Source organism: Epinephelus fuscoguttatus, linkage group LG19, assembly GCF_011397635.1.
Source record: "Epinephelus fuscoguttatus linkage group LG19, E.fuscoguttatus.final_Chr_v1".
Lineage (NCBI taxonomy): Eukaryota > Metazoa > Chordata > Actinopteri > Perciformes > Serranidae > Epinephelus > Epinephelus fuscoguttatus.
Genome location: NC_064770.1, coordinates 35,832,233 through 35,847,570, shown reverse-complemented (window position 1 = coordinate 35,847,570; position 15,338 = coordinate 35,832,233). Strand labels below are relative to the sequence as shown.

General features: G+C 43.6%; 2 protein-coding genes across 2 annotated transcripts in view; one reads left to right on the top strand and one right to left on the bottom strand.

Annotated features, from left to right (window-relative positions):
- LOC125879051 (myosin-9-like) overlaps positions 1-15,338 on the bottom strand; it is a 110,472-nt gene that overhangs the window by 94,477 nt on the left and 657 nt on the right. The window lies entirely within an intron of this gene.
- si:ch211-106h11.3 (CCN family member 1) lies at positions 1,472-15,065 on the top strand. The gene is made up of 5 exons (XM_049560764.1): positions 1,472-1,671; positions 4,158-4,371; positions 6,515-6,955; positions 7,419-7,597; positions 12,524-15,065. Exons 1-5 carry the CDS (start codon positions 1,621-1,623, stop codon positions 12,827-12,829), a joined length of 1,191 nt encoding a protein of 396 aa, XP_049416721.1. The 5' UTR covers positions 1,472-1,620; the 3' UTR covers positions 12,830-15,065.

Below are 15,338 nucleotides of genomic sequence, written 5' to 3'. Positions count from 1 at the left end.
AAAACAGCGAACATAACAGCAAACTACAAACTACTTAGTCCAGCATGCTGGGAAATGTGGGCGTCACTACAATAGTATAGCTTTAAAAATATTTGTTACTGTGCAACACACATCATTTTTTAACCAGATGATTTAAAGAATCTGAAAATACCTTCAGATTAGCGTTTGGGTTTATCAGCTGCTCAGGTCTGTGACTTGGATATAATGGTATAACATGTAAAGCACATAATGGAGTTACATGTGTGTGAAGGTTTTTGGAGTGTGTTGCTGATATGCAGATGTGAGTGTGTATGCAGATGTGTGTGTCTGTGCAGCAGTGGCCTAATGAATGCATCACTCTGCATGTGACCATTTGGTTAAGTGCAGGGGCTGATTTAGGATGAGGGGGGGCGATGGTACAAATGACTGCAGGCTTCCCTCTGCTTAATGATACATTTCAGGGAAGCTGTGAGGGAAAACAACAATTTACCCACCCACAATCCCTCTCACTGAATCTCAACAAGCTGCCCACTGCGTGTGTCACCGGTGAACACTTTAATGTGATGTTTGAGAGCGCACACATGTGGGATTCGTATTTAACCCTCTCACACAGAGAGCATCAGTGTGTACGTTAGCCACCGGCTCAGGTACTGCAGATGGCTGGTTTCCTGTGTGCGTGTCTGTGGGGATGACAGGAAGATTATCCAGGCGGTGCTCACCTCCGCTCTGCTCTCCTCACTGAAAAACCAAAGGAACTAAATTCTTGTGTGTTTACATGGCTCACTGTTTGTGTGTGTGTGTGTGTGAGTGTGTGTGTGCAGAGAGGTGGCCTGGGAACCTCTGAGTAGGTAAAAGGGATGTGGGGGCTAAAGACAGGATATGGAGGGAGGAAAGGAGAGTGATAAATTGCACAGGAGATTATCATAATCATTTTCAACATCACTATCACTCAATCACGTCGTTACACGCAGCTCCAAGACACACTCGGCCCTCCTTATGTGTGTACTTTATCTGTCCGCTTCTTGTCTACAAGTATTTTTATAAAGTGGGGGAAGGAAATTCCTCCCTGTTTTCCATGGCTGCCCCCTGTATTAATGTAGCACAGACTAGCAGCTGAGTATATTTATTTTACTTTTCACAAAGCAGCGGCCGGACAGAGGTATGCGTGTGAAAAGAACTTTAAAGCATCGAAAATATTATTTTCACTCAAACATAAATAAATAAACACCCAGAAGCCAGGTCCTCACTGGAATGTAGTAATTCTGAATTTTTATGAATGACTGCATTCATGCTCGGCCACGCCCCCTCTGCCCCAAACCTCAGCTCCGTCCGTGTTGGAGGCTCCAAGCCCCGCCCACCTCCCCTCCCTGCAGGGATACCTTGGCCGCGCGCCTGCCTCCTAATTGGTTAAAGGCGGTCTGGGGTGGGCGTGGCCGCCATAAAAAGCACGGGGCTGATATAAAAACAAGCCTCAAAGTTTGATCCATGAAAATGTACAAGTGATGGAAGAAGGAGAAGAGGAGCATCGCGCATGTCGGATTTAACCTTTGTGGACAAAAGCTATTGTTCCTGAGCTGGAGGAGGATTTATTCTGCTGTGACTTACATACTTCTTTTTCTTTCCTGTGACTCAGCTGACAGCATGGGGATACTGCTATTATTTGCTGTCTTGCAGGTGGTGACAGTCAGCCTGGTGAGTGCATGGAGTTTATTTTCTGTCACTGTTTGCTGCTTCATGTCAACACAGAGGAATAAAGACTCACGTGCAGCGGCAGCTCAAATCCGCTTCTGGAGCTGCTGCTGTCGGTCTGCTTTCACTGTGCAGTGTAGCATGTCAAAATAATTATGGCCGAAGTAAACCCACTGTTCAGCCGCACACCAGTGAATAATACTGTACCTGTTGAACACTTAACTTCTCCTTCAGTGACTTAGTGTTGGTTGGTAATGTGTGGAGAATCTGCGGTTTCCAAAGTGGGGTTCAGGGACCACCAGAGGTCCTTGGGGGACGCCTCAGGGGGTCCTCAGCAAATTGAGTATTAGGAGGACTTTCAGAAACATACCGCAACATAAAATGCACGGAAAACGTCACACAAGTAAAAGTTTTTAAGTATTATTATTAGAAATAACTCATAATGACTAAAAAATTATACTGTTGTAAATAATATAATTTAATTATTATTACTGATGCATTAACGTGTAAGAAGCTTTTTACTGCTGTTGGTCAGTATTCTGTATTCAGTAGGTCAGTTAAATCTGTAATAATGCATTGTTGCATGCAACGCAATGTTTTATAGGATCATCATGTGTTTATGCATAGGCGTAACTTTGGGGGGGAGTTGCGGAGGACATGTCCCCCTCAATATTTACATCATACGCATTTTTCCCCAGTAAAAACATGGAAGTAGCAGAGGACTTTTATTTTGACAGAATAAGAGACAATTCCATCATAAATTTCGACAGGAAAAGGCACAAACTGGTGCATAAACACCAGAATGCATGAACATTTTTTATGTTAAATGCTGTTAAATTTTCTGACAGAGGACCCTGAAACCCACCGTTTATATATGAAAGTAACACAGGACTTTTATTTTGACAAAATTAAAGACATTTCCACCATAAATTGAGAAGGGAAAAGGCACAAATTGGTGCATTAACACCAGAATACATCAAAAAATTAAATGTTAGATGCTCAAAATTTTCTGGCGGAGGACAACCCATCCCCCAATTTCATGCCCCCCTCCCAGAAAACATCAAAGTAGCAGAAGACTTTTATTTTGACTAAATAAAAAGACATTTTCACCATAACTTTAGGCAGAAACGGTACAAGTTGGTGCATAGAAATTTACCAGAATCCAAGAAATTAAGTGTTTGATGCTCAAAATGTTCTGGCGGACGACCCCCAAACCCCCTATTTACATGCCACCCCCTCCCAGAAAACTTGAAAGCAGCAGAGGACTTTTATTTTGACACATGAAAAGGCACAAAATAGCGCATTAACACCACAATACATGAACAAATTAAATGCCAAATGCTCAATTTTTTCGCCCAAACCCACCCCAGAAAACATTTAAGTAGCAGAGGACTTTTATTTTGACAAAATTAGAGACATGTCCACCATAAATTGAGATAGAAACATTACAACTTTGTTCCAAATGTTCACCAGAATGTAGAAAATCAAGTGTTGGATGCTCGAAATTTTCTGGCAGAGGACCCTCAAATTCATCTTTTCATATAAGACCCCCAACATAACCTACACCCTTGTGTTTATGTATGAAAAAATGTTGCTTGTACAGTAAAGAACTGTCTAATTAAGTCAAGTAGAGTAAATGTACCATATATTCCTGTGAAATGTAGTGAAGTTGAGTAGATGCACTTGGTTATGTTCCACTGCTGCTCATTTAAATCTACATAAACTGATGAAACTTGGTGTATCAGGGGTTTGTGTGAGCGTTTAAAGGGTTTATTAACCTGAAAAACTTCCACACTTCACTCTTTTACAAAGTATAAGTACATAAGCTTCTATCTTTCTGTACTGTAGCTCCAAAATTACACTACTGTAATATTATCCAACAGTGGAGATAAAAATAAGGCTGATATGAACCCAGTGAACACTATAAATATTATCTGACTTATGCTCCAAGCACCAGGTTATACCCCAGTGATGATGCTAAAAATGGAAAGCTATTGTCCCCACATTGTGCAGTGTCATATCTTTCATCCTCGTGAGACTGAGTTGACCCGGTGTCAGCAGCCCACCAGGACCTGGCCCGGGTTGAGACGGTGTCAGAGTCAGGAAGGGATCCTTCAGGTGACTGCGGACAGCTCTCTGTGATCTCTGCTGGGAGTTGTTGGAGTGGCTCTGGAGAAACAAAAGATGTAGGAGCAGGAAGGTGGGGGTGTGGAGGAGGGGATTTTGGGTCAGAGAACGCACCTTTCATCCCCGCTTGCCCGGCGAATGCCAAGCGGAAGGCGACAGAGGGTTACAGATATCCCTGTGGGGCTGGGGACAGTGCTGGGTATTCAGCGAATGTTTAAGCCTCACACACTTTGAGGAATTTCTGTGATCTGCGTAACATGAGTCAAACTATTGTCCTGCCTGGTTCCAGTGTGGCTCCCCCTTAAATGCACCGCATGAAGTGCAGGTATCCAGGTTAACTAACACTGTGTCCCGTCCTGTAGGTGACTGCTGGCTGCCCGGTGGTGTGTGAGTGTCCGGCGGGGCCTCCGTCCTGTCCCCCAGGGGTCAGCTCGGTGCCAGACGGCTGCGGCTGCTGCAAGGTGTGCGCCGCTCAGCTCAACCAGGATTGCCATGAAGGGCGGCCCTGTGACCACCATAAAGGCCTGGAGTGCAACTACGGCAACGATGTGGGCCGTACCCATGGCATCTGCAGGGGTACGTACCACAGAGGGCTGACAGAGAGACAGAGGGGGGAGATGCAGGGGGAGCTTTTGGGTTTACAGAGTTTGGGGTTTAGTTTGGGGTTGAGTGAGGGAATGTGTAACTTCAGGGTGGGGAATCTGGCGTCTGAGCCAAGCGGCTGGAGTCTCTCTTTGATAGGGGCTTCGGGTTTGAAGCCAGTGCCACGTTTCAAAAACAGAGCACCTTCATGAGCTGCGACTGAAACCTGGCCAACTCCGGGATTTATATAAGTAGTTCAGTGTGTACACAAACAGCCCCATGAAACACACAAGCACACGCACGCACAGTGGTATTTTTATATGCCTGTTTATTTGGGGGTGTTTCTATATAAAGGGGGGTATCCAGGGTGTTGCATGGGGAGTCCCACTCAGGGAACGGAGGGGAAGGACATTGTAAACAAGTCAAAATTCTTCTCAGATCTAAGAATAGAGCTCGCTTCATAAATCTGGAGATAGTGTGTCTCTGCCTCTCTCCTCTGATCTCTGCACGTATTAAAGAGTCATTTACATACGAGCCACTTCCTGTTTGTTGTTTCTCCTGCGGCTTAAGTTTTCATCAGCTTCAGAGTTTTCTTTGGATCCAGAATATTGGATACATATGGAGGCAAACAGGAGACAAAAGTGTTTGAACTTTAAACAGTCACTGAATTTATCTGCTCTGAATTTGTCTTTGAAATTAAATTATATCATTTCTTGGGTTCCAATTTCATATGCTGAATTTTAACATATTTTTTTTCAGTGATCCAAAAATTCTAATTTCAGAATTTATAAAAAGCAACAACAACAACATAAAAATAAAATAATTTCAGGTGGCTCTAATTCAATTGGCTAAATTCAGATCTAAAAATTCAAGTTGAAAAAAATTCAGATAGCAACATCTGGGCTACCCAGGACATGATAAGCAATCCATATGGAAGCAAATAAGAGACATAAATATTTTGAATTCTAACAGTCACTGAGTAATTAATATTAAAATTGAAATATATATATATATATATATATATAATTCATAGAATTGAAATATTTTATTTGTTTTGAATTAATCTCTTGGAAATTAAAATATAAAATTTCTTTATTTGCAATTTCAAAAGCTGAATTTTTTTAACAGTCGACACAAATTCAGATCCAAAAATTCAAGTATCATCATTTCAAAAATAAATAAATAAATAAATAAATAAAATAAAATAAAAATTAAATAATAGGATTCAGGTTGATGAAATCCGATTGGTCAAAACAATTAGCCTCGAGAGCCTATCCTGTCCCTGGTAGCCTGGGATATTACTGTTTGAATTTTCTACAACTTACATTTTTCACATCTAAAATTGACCAATTGAATATTTTTTATTTGTAAAAATTGACAAAAAATATTCAGTATCAGCTTTTGAAACTGCAAATCAAGAAGTGCTTGATTTTAATTTCAAAGAGGTAAACTCAGAACAAATACATTTAGTGCCTATTAAAATTCAAATACTTTTGTCCATTATTTGCTTCCATAAAATGAGCCTGAATATTTTGACCAATTGCATTTGACTGTTCTATCGAAATTTTTAAATTTTCTACTTGAATTTTAAGATCTGAATTTGACCAATTAGATTTAAGTAACCTGGATCATTTTTTTTTTTTTTAAATTCTGAATCTGTAAATATTGACAAATAAATGTAGTGTCTGTTAAAAATGTTAAAAATACTTTTGTCTCTTATTCGCTTCCATAAAATGAGCCTGAATATTTTGACCAATCACATTTGACTGTTCTATCTAAATTTTCTACTTGAATTTTAAGATCTGAATTTGACCAATTGAATTTGAGTAACCTAGATGAATTTTTTTGAAATTCATGACACTTGAATTTTTGGATCTGAATTTGTGCACATTTAAAAAAAAAATCTAATTTAGCTTTTGAAATATTTTAATATTTAATATACAGGTAAATACAGAACAAACAGATTCAGATACAAAGTAAAATAATTCACTGCTATGAGTTTAGTGGTGTTTTAATATTAAGTATTCAATAGCTGTTAAAATTCAGATAGTCATGTCTCTTATTTGCCTCCATAGATATCTGATCACTTTTGTGTTTCAAAGTATTTTAACCAACCTGTCTGTTTCCTTTCCCTCAGCAAAGGCAGAGGGCCGCTCCTGCGAATACAACGGCCGCATTTATCAAAACGGCGAGAATTTCCGCGCTGGTTGCAAACACCAGTGCACCTGCATCGACGGAGCGGTGGGCTGCGTGCCCCTCTGCCCCAGCCATGTGCCCCTGGCGTCCCCTTCCTGTCCCTCTCCACAGCTAGTCAAAGTACCAGGCCAGTGCTGCCTCACCATCGACTGCCACAAGGGAACCACCGTCGTGCCCCCGGTGCACCGTCGACCCCAACCTCCAGCTTACCCGCCTTACCCCTTCATCCCCTACCCAGCCTACCCCTTCCCGAAGCCTTACCCGAAGCCTTACCGGAAGCTGTACCCCTACAAACCCAAGAAGGAGAAGGACACCCTGGGCAACGAGCTGGTGGAGGTGGGGCGCAAGTGGGACAAGCCACGTGGAAACAAGCACCTGGCGGGTAAGAGAGGGTGCCGCCGTGTCGCCTCAGAGTGCCGTCTGTTTCCTCTACGCAGTAAAGCATCATGTTTATGTTTTAGTCATTTTAGCCCCCTGACGCACAAACGGCCTCACTGTGAGCCTTTTCCTCTGCATCTATGTGTGTGTGTGTGTGTCAGCATTTATGTGAGGCTTGTTTTCCACTGGCTCCTTGCACACCAGAGGTGCTCTCACACACTGCTCTCACACAGCACATACCTCTGTCACCCAGCTTTCCCCTCTCTGTAATCACCTTCTCTATGCGTCAGTGTTGCCTGTTCACTGAATGAGACCAGTGTGCTTTGCATCTCTGGACCTCTCCTTCTCCGTCTCTCTCCCACCGGCCCTTTTTACCCCAGCGTCACTTTGCTGATCTTGCTTCTCTGTCTCTGACTCGCCAAACTCTGCATTGTCGTCTCACACGTCCTCTGTATCATCTCTCCTAGCCTGGAGGCAGGTGGGAGATCAGTGCGTGGTTCAGACTACTTCCTGGTCCCAGTGTTCTCGGAGCTGCGGAATGGGCGTCTCCTCTCGTGTTACCAACGACAACGCCCGGTGTAAGCTCATCAAGGAGACACGTCTGTGCAACATCCGGCCCTGTAGCTCCATGTCCATCCCAGTCAAGGTGAGGAGTGTGTGGTGATTTTAAGACTCTCATGAAGTGACAGAATACAGCTCTTCCTCTGACAGACCACAAACACGCAGAGCAGCCACCAGGCTAAATAGATTCAGGAAAGGTTTGCTCTCCAGGGGACAGATTGGTATTAATACCGTGGCATGTGTACAGACCCCACCCACCCTGAATCCGTCTGTAGCTGAGCCCTTTCTGGTCCATTTGGTCTATTCACAGTTCTGTTGCTGTGTGGGAAACATCCTCAGCAGGATGACGACAGAGCAGATTTAGACCAAGTTTCCTCTCTGCAGCTTCGAGCTCAGTTCTTGGTAGTCCCTCTGTAAATGACAACTAAAACATTTGGTTGCTATCTAGCACAGAGTTAGGTCTCATGTCTGTACGGTAAATATGAAGCCAGTAGGAAGTTAGCTTAGCACAAAGACTGCACATAGAGGGAAACAGCTACCCTGGCTCTGTCTACCATCACTCTAAATCTCAGTAATTAACACGTCTTAACATGTTGTATCCTTTCAATCATTGATTCATTTTCTGTAACCGATCATCCCGTTCAGGGTCGCAAGGGGGCTGGAGCCTATCCCAGCTGACACTGGGTGAGAGGCAAGGTACACCCTGGACAGGTCACCAGACTATCACAGGGCTGACACATAGAGACAGACAACCATTCACACTCACATTCACACCTACGGACAATTTAGAGTCACCAATTAACCTGCATGTCTTTGGACTGTGGGAGGAAGCCGGAGTACCCAGAGAAAACCCACGCTGACACGGGGAAAACATGCAAACTCTAGGAACCAGGGACCCTCTTGCTGTGAGGCGACAATTGAGGCTGAAGTGTAGAGATATAATTTCGACATTTTACAGGGGGTTCTTGGCTGATGGTGGTAGCTTCCTAATCTATAAACAGAAGTCTGCACATAGATGCAGAATCTCCAGACAACAAGAGCAGATTTTGGTATCAGAAGTGTTCCGATTGTAGTCCATGTACTATTGAACAATTGCGTTTGAGCAGACCTTGGCTGCATGCAGGTAAACAGCCCGTATACACCAGACCAGCACATATGGGTACCTCACAAAATGTCATGGGGATAGAACGCCAAAGATCCTATTATATAAACACGTCTAATAATTGTTTTGTGACCTTGCCTGAACCTGAGCATTCACCATTCCTAAATACCATAAATGAAAGTTGATCATTAAGTCCCTTTAGTCCTCCCCCGTCCAAGTGGATCAATGACCCAACACAGTGGCCACTATATCTGATTGAATCACCAGGTATCAGTAGGATAAGTGTTGTTTGTTAACAACCAACTGTTTGATCTAGGTTGAGATTTAGTCGGAGACGGAGACTGTCTGATGCTGCCACAGTATGACTGTACTGCAGCACCTTCCTACTCAAGCTAACGTTAGCTATCTATCAGTATCAACTGTCACCAGCATCATTTAGCATTTTCCCGTTTCTCTCTTTATGTGACGATGCGTTGCTTTTGTCCAAAAGGGGACATGGAGTTGGGGGTGAAACCTTACCGCTCAGGTCTATAGCTTGGAGCCAAAGCCCATGCTGCTATCTTCCATCTGTTTTACAACATGGAAGGGAAACAAATAAGAGATACGTGTTTTCAGATTTATTGCTGGTGCAACCAACGACACAGCAACTCTTTGGCTAGCCGATGACGTCAGCACGCTGGCTGACTCTGTCGTCTGTTGACATTCCCATAGGAAAGTTGTAATAGAGCTAGCGCTGGCTCCCAGCGGCAGTGATGTGATTGGATCCAAATCCGTGTACTTCCGCACTTCCTTGACCAACGGCTGGTTAGCTTTGCCTTACACCCGCCTACACTGGAATTGCTGTTCCCTGAATTGTTGTCCGTAGTACAACAGAAAAGGAAGTGTTCAGTGCATCGCAAGAAGAGATTAAAATGGATATGATTTCATTTGATTAAGTTATATTGCAGAGCTGCAACGTCTCTGTTACATGTAACACACGTGCCGTACCTATGGCAACACCGTCACATGGTCTGGATATCTCCGCCCATTTCTATTACAAAATGAAAGATGAATGTCCCCAGACTCCCATTCCGAAGTAAGGAAGGCTGGTCACGCGAGACTACTCTTTGGCTTGGGTTATATATTTAAGCCGGTTTGTTTAACGTAGGAATTTGGAGACATGTTTCATCATCCTCAGTGTCCCAAAAGAGGACGTTGTGATGACAGCCTAGTCTGGATGACGCCTTGCTGGTCTTGTGTATCAAGAAGAGAACAAAATACCATCTCAGAACTCATCAGCTAACAGCTTTTTAAAGTTTATCTGCATTTATAATCAGATATCTATAATAGATATCGCCTCTCAACTCCAATTCCGTTGTCTTGTTTCGACTTGCTAATCGGACTGTAGACAATCATTGTCAGACTAATAGCTGATGTGTTCAGAGACTGGTAACTTTCGGGAATGTCTCTGCTTAAAGTAGTTCTTTTCTGTGATCTTTTTAAAAACACAATACATCACCAACATTGTTATCAGCTTGTTTCTAAGTTTTCATTTTAAATAACACTGCAGCTCTCCCAGAACTTTTCAGAGATGTGACAAAGGGATAAAATCCCCCCTCACTCGTCTGCGGGGGTTTGCAGCTCTCCCACACTGACCCCGCGACGCTGTGGCAGTCAGCTGCACTCAGTGGCTCTCTGCTGTGTGATTTAAAGAGCACTTGATTCGCCCACTCTGCTGCTCTCTCACATTTCATTCGCAGCAACACCCTCAGAAACATTCTGCCTCTCGCCATGAGCCTCTCATGAAGCTGATGGGTTGTTATGCACCTGTTTCTCTCTGCTCTTCCAGTGTTTGCAGAGTTGCTGTGGGTGTTAATGTGTATCAGTGTCAATCCTTAACTATTGCTGGCATGCTCCCCTTGCTGGCACTCAGCGGTTGCACTGACCTTTATTTTGTTTTTCCCCCGTCTCTGTACTTAACTGCATTAACTTTGTTTTTCATGGCTCACGGCTCAAATGATGAGTTGTTACATTTTGCTGTGCGGTATGCTAACAATGTGACTCTATAAAGCAGTGTTCAACCTGCTCTACAGAACGCGGCACATCACAGAAAGAAAAGATTATTAGCCATGCCTGCAGCTTAACTTGAACTATGGGTTGCCTTGAAATTTTGTAAATAATACTCATAGTCTCAAAAGATGAATCCCACTATTCATATTAGCCTTAGATAAAGTCAGTATTGATGGGAACGCCCACAAGACGTCACATCCTTTTACACCAAGGGGGAAAACAGAGCATTCCCCACTATGCTCAAGAGTTACTGTGCTGCTTTCTGCACGTCAAATAAACATAAAAATCCAGAGTTAAGGGGTACTTTTCAACCTGGACTTTATTTCCCCATGTTTTTGTGTCTAAATAACCAATGGGAACAAATTTAGTAGTCAACTGTTGGGCGAGAGCAGCAGCCAGGCTGTTTGTTCAGTCAGTATACGAACAATAAAAGTGCTTGTTTTTGCCACTGACAGGCTCAGACTGTCATTTTAAGTCTCTGACAACATTGTTGAAAGGATCCCTACAGAGATAGACCTTTTTGTTAAAGCATAAGATCCTTTTTGTGTAACCAAAAACAGGCCAGAAAGCGCCATGATCAAACCCACCAGATTCCATTTAAATAAGCAGTAATTTTATCATCGTAAAACACGCTTCATTCAGAGTCAACAGAAAAAAAATAAAATGTACAAATACTGTCTTGATTCGTCTTTCCATAATTCCAGCAATCAGCAACTCTGGTTTGGTTGAAATAAACCCTTAATCCACCCAATTAGATGTGACAACATGCTGGCTCTATACAGGCTAAAATTACTGTTTATTTAAATGGAGTCTGGCGGGTTTGGGGATGGCGATTTCGGGGCCGTTTCTGGTTAAACAAAAAGAATCTTACTCTTTAACTAAAAGGTCTATCTCTGTAGGGATCCTTTGCATAATGTTGTAAGACACATAATAAAAATCTGAGCCTGTCAGTGGCAAAAACAAGCCCCTCTGGCGGACGTAAATTGACAGTGCAAACATGCCCCAAGTGGTTACATTGCAGCTTGTTTTGCTGATGCTGGATCACTCAGTAGTGAACCAATTTCACTGTTCAACACTGTTGTTCCCATTAGTCACTTGTGAGTTTACAGACGTCTGTATTAAAAGTAGTAACAGAATTTTTTTTAGCAACCCTCAAGTATAAGTTTGTTGTAATGTTTACTTCATCAGGTTTGACCCAAAACCTAAAAACGTTTATTATAATCTTCATTAATTATAATCTTCATCATCAATGATCAAGCCATGGTCAGGTAGAAATTATTTTGTCGTTGGTATTATCTTTATTCTCATGTTCAATATGCGTTGTGATACACTCACAGCGGTGGCAGCACGGTTGTGCAGCGGTTAGCATTGTCATCTCACAACACAAAGGTTCCTGGAACCCTTCTGTGTGGAGTTTGTTAGCTCTTTGTGTGTCAGCGTGGGTTTTCTCCGGGTGCTCTGGCTTCCTCCCACAGTCCAAAGACTGTGAATGTGAGTGTGAATGGTTGTCTGTCTCTATGTGTCAGCCCTGTGATAGTCTGGTGACCTGTCCAGGGTGAACCCTGCCTTTCACCCAATGTGAGCTGGGATAGGCTCCATCTTTTTCTCACAAGATAGAACAGATATCCAAAGGTTTAATTTCAGTCAACACTCAATTTTGACCAAAAACATAGTAAACTTTGTTGGGCAACATTGGTTGCCTTGAAACTTGAAAACTTGGAAATGCTCTCATGGTCCTCAGAGGATGAATCCTACTATTCATGTTAGCCTTTTAGCATCACAGAGTCGTTAGCATGGCTTTAGACTCTTGTTAACCTCCTGAAAGACTGAATTCACTCTCTCTTCTCTCTCCGTCCCCAGAAAGGAAGGAAGTGCTCTCGTACCCATAAGGCCCCTGAACCACACCGCATGTCCTACGCCGGCTGCAGGAGCACACGTCTCTACAGGCCCAACTACTGCGGCGTGTGCAGGGACGGCCGTTGCTGCTCACCCCGTCGCACACGCACTGCCAGTGTGACCTTCGCCTGTCCTGATGGCGAGCGCTTCAACAGGTCTGTGATGTTCATCCAGTCCTGCAAGTGCAGCGACGAGTGCAACCACCTCAACGAGGCCGCCATGCCTCCTCAGCGATGGCTCTACGGAGACACGCACAAATTCATCGACTAGTGGTATCAACCCCCGCCCCCAACCTACATTCCCCCATAAACTAAGACATTAACTCCCCCATAGTGACCCCCGTTATAGAATAGCTGTCCTTAGTGTATCTATGAGTAGACGTTAGCGAGGTGCACACGTCTTTTCTGAAAGATTATTTGGGGAGGAATGGGGCGAGAAGAAGGAATCAGACCGGCGCATCTCCACCTTGGACAGAGCAAAGTGAGCAGCCCCTGCTGTAGTGTAGATAAGAGGTTGTCCCTGGTGTCGCCAGACTTCGACAGACTGTGATGAAATCTTTATAGATGCAACCGGCCGCCATGTTGCTGCCATGCACCAAGTGTCCCCTGAACTCTGAGACTTTGGTCGGGGACGCTGGATCAAAAGCCAACGTGCTGGTGTTTCTTTTGTAGGTGGTGTGGAGCTGCATCACAGTCACTGAGCAACAGGTCCGACTAGCCAATAGAAAGCTGGTCTGACGTTACTTCGGAGCCAAACAGGAAACCTGTTGGTGCACTCCGATAATTAGTATTGATAAACCAAATGAAGACTCACAGAGAAGACTTGACAGCAAAGACTGGGATCGAGATGGCAGAAGATGGAGGAGCATCTCAGATGTTCTCGCAGGAGTGTGGCTTGTGTCTTTTTATGGTATTTATTCACTGGTATTTATTGTTGAGACAGACATGATGACACAGCGGCCTGCCACCAGGGAAGGCGGAGCTGCTATGTTTGGAGCTTCAGCATGGCTGAACGGGGACAAAACAGCTGAGAGCTGTCAGCCACAAGAAGGAGAGAAGGACTCCCACAGATCCAGGGCTTGACCCTGGAGGTTACAGCGGTCAGAGAGCCGTATCTAATGATGGATGATGAAGGCTACAGGAGAAGAGGTGGTGCATACTAGAAAAAGAGTTGAACCTGACTGGTCGAGGCTTTGTGCGCATTAGCGAGGGAATATGTCAAAGGTTGTTTACACAGCTGGACTCATCCCCTGCCTCGCCTCCACAAGAGACTGAGACATTTAGCAAGCACCAGAAGAACAAGCCTGGGATTCTGGCGCCGAGACGTCGACCGCCTAATTCTGCGCAAATTACAATCCTGACTCGGAGGGGCGGCGAGAGCAAATCAGCCACTCTCTGGTTTTGCTGTAAAAATAAAAATTGAAAACTGCGTGTGCTGGGGTAAACATGTAATTTGTGACTGGCGGGTGGAACCGCTCTGGTGCCCAAATCTGGCCTGTAATCGAGCAGCATGCAGGCTCACTGACACAAAACAATAACTCATGCTTCCTCGTGTTTAAGTGGTGACTGTTTCTGAGAAATGAAGGCTGCGTTGTCAGTTGACGTCACTGTCAGAGGCGGAGAGGAGCGACACGGCCCTGCAGAGGCCAATGAGAACCTGTATCTGAGGACATTTTGAAAGAGGGGACTTTTGTATTATTCTGTAACTGTTGTGGCCAAAATCCTTTACTATGACTGAAGAACTTGAGCGTCTCACTCAACTGGGACACGTGTTCAAGTCCACGCACCTTACGACAGCCTTGGTTCATGACCTTTTATCTCAAAGGTGACACAGAGGGACTGAGAGGTCATTTCAAACTGATTTTTACACATTTTTAAGTGGGTGAAATTATTTAAATCACCATTTTAACATTTCAAAGATGTGTTTTCTTTCGTGCCATAAAATAGTGGCTTAGACATGATGTCAGTTTTTATGTGAAACTGGAAAATATTTGCATTTTCTACCATCTTTCGGCTACAGTAGGCTTCTGTAGGTAAAAAACTCGAAGCCTGACAACCTTTGAACTTTTTACAGGTGATTAACAAGATGCTATTTGCCTATGTAGATGCTGTGGTTTTGGTACTGTATGTGTAGTTTTGTTAAAGGACACTATAGAGCAGCTATGTACAGATGCATTGTTACCTTTCTTTGTAGTTCTATCTGCTGTATAAGGGCCAATCCGTTTACCGAGTTATACTGAAGTAGTCCACGTATAGTTTAGCACTGAACAGAGCAGGGTTCAGATCCTTTATGAGCATTAAGTGCCAAGTTGAAAGCATGATGATTGTATGTCTTCTAGTGTACATTAATACCATCTGTAATAATAAAGTCATGCTTTGAAAGATTACATATTAAAATAAATGTTCACGTGTTCCACACAACGACTTCTGTTGGAAACTGGTTGGATTTAAGAGTTGGAGTGAGTTCATCATTTCGCATTTTTAATAAAGACATTTTCACTTCCTCACTCGGTGTCGAGCATTTACCAAAGTCATAACTGTCCCATTGTGTTAGATCAGTGGCCTCCCTCTGGTGCAGCCAAGGAGTCCAGATTTCTCCTTAGTTCAAGGTCCACGCAGTTTAATATATTCAGCATCATACTTGTGTTTGGTCACATTGTCGAGGTAGTTTGCTATCCTGTTTTATGTTGTGTTCACACCGGGTGCGAATTAAGTAACTTGTGCAAGTGTATGTAAAGACGAGATTAAACAAATTCCTGGCAGGTGGCACAGTGCATAAA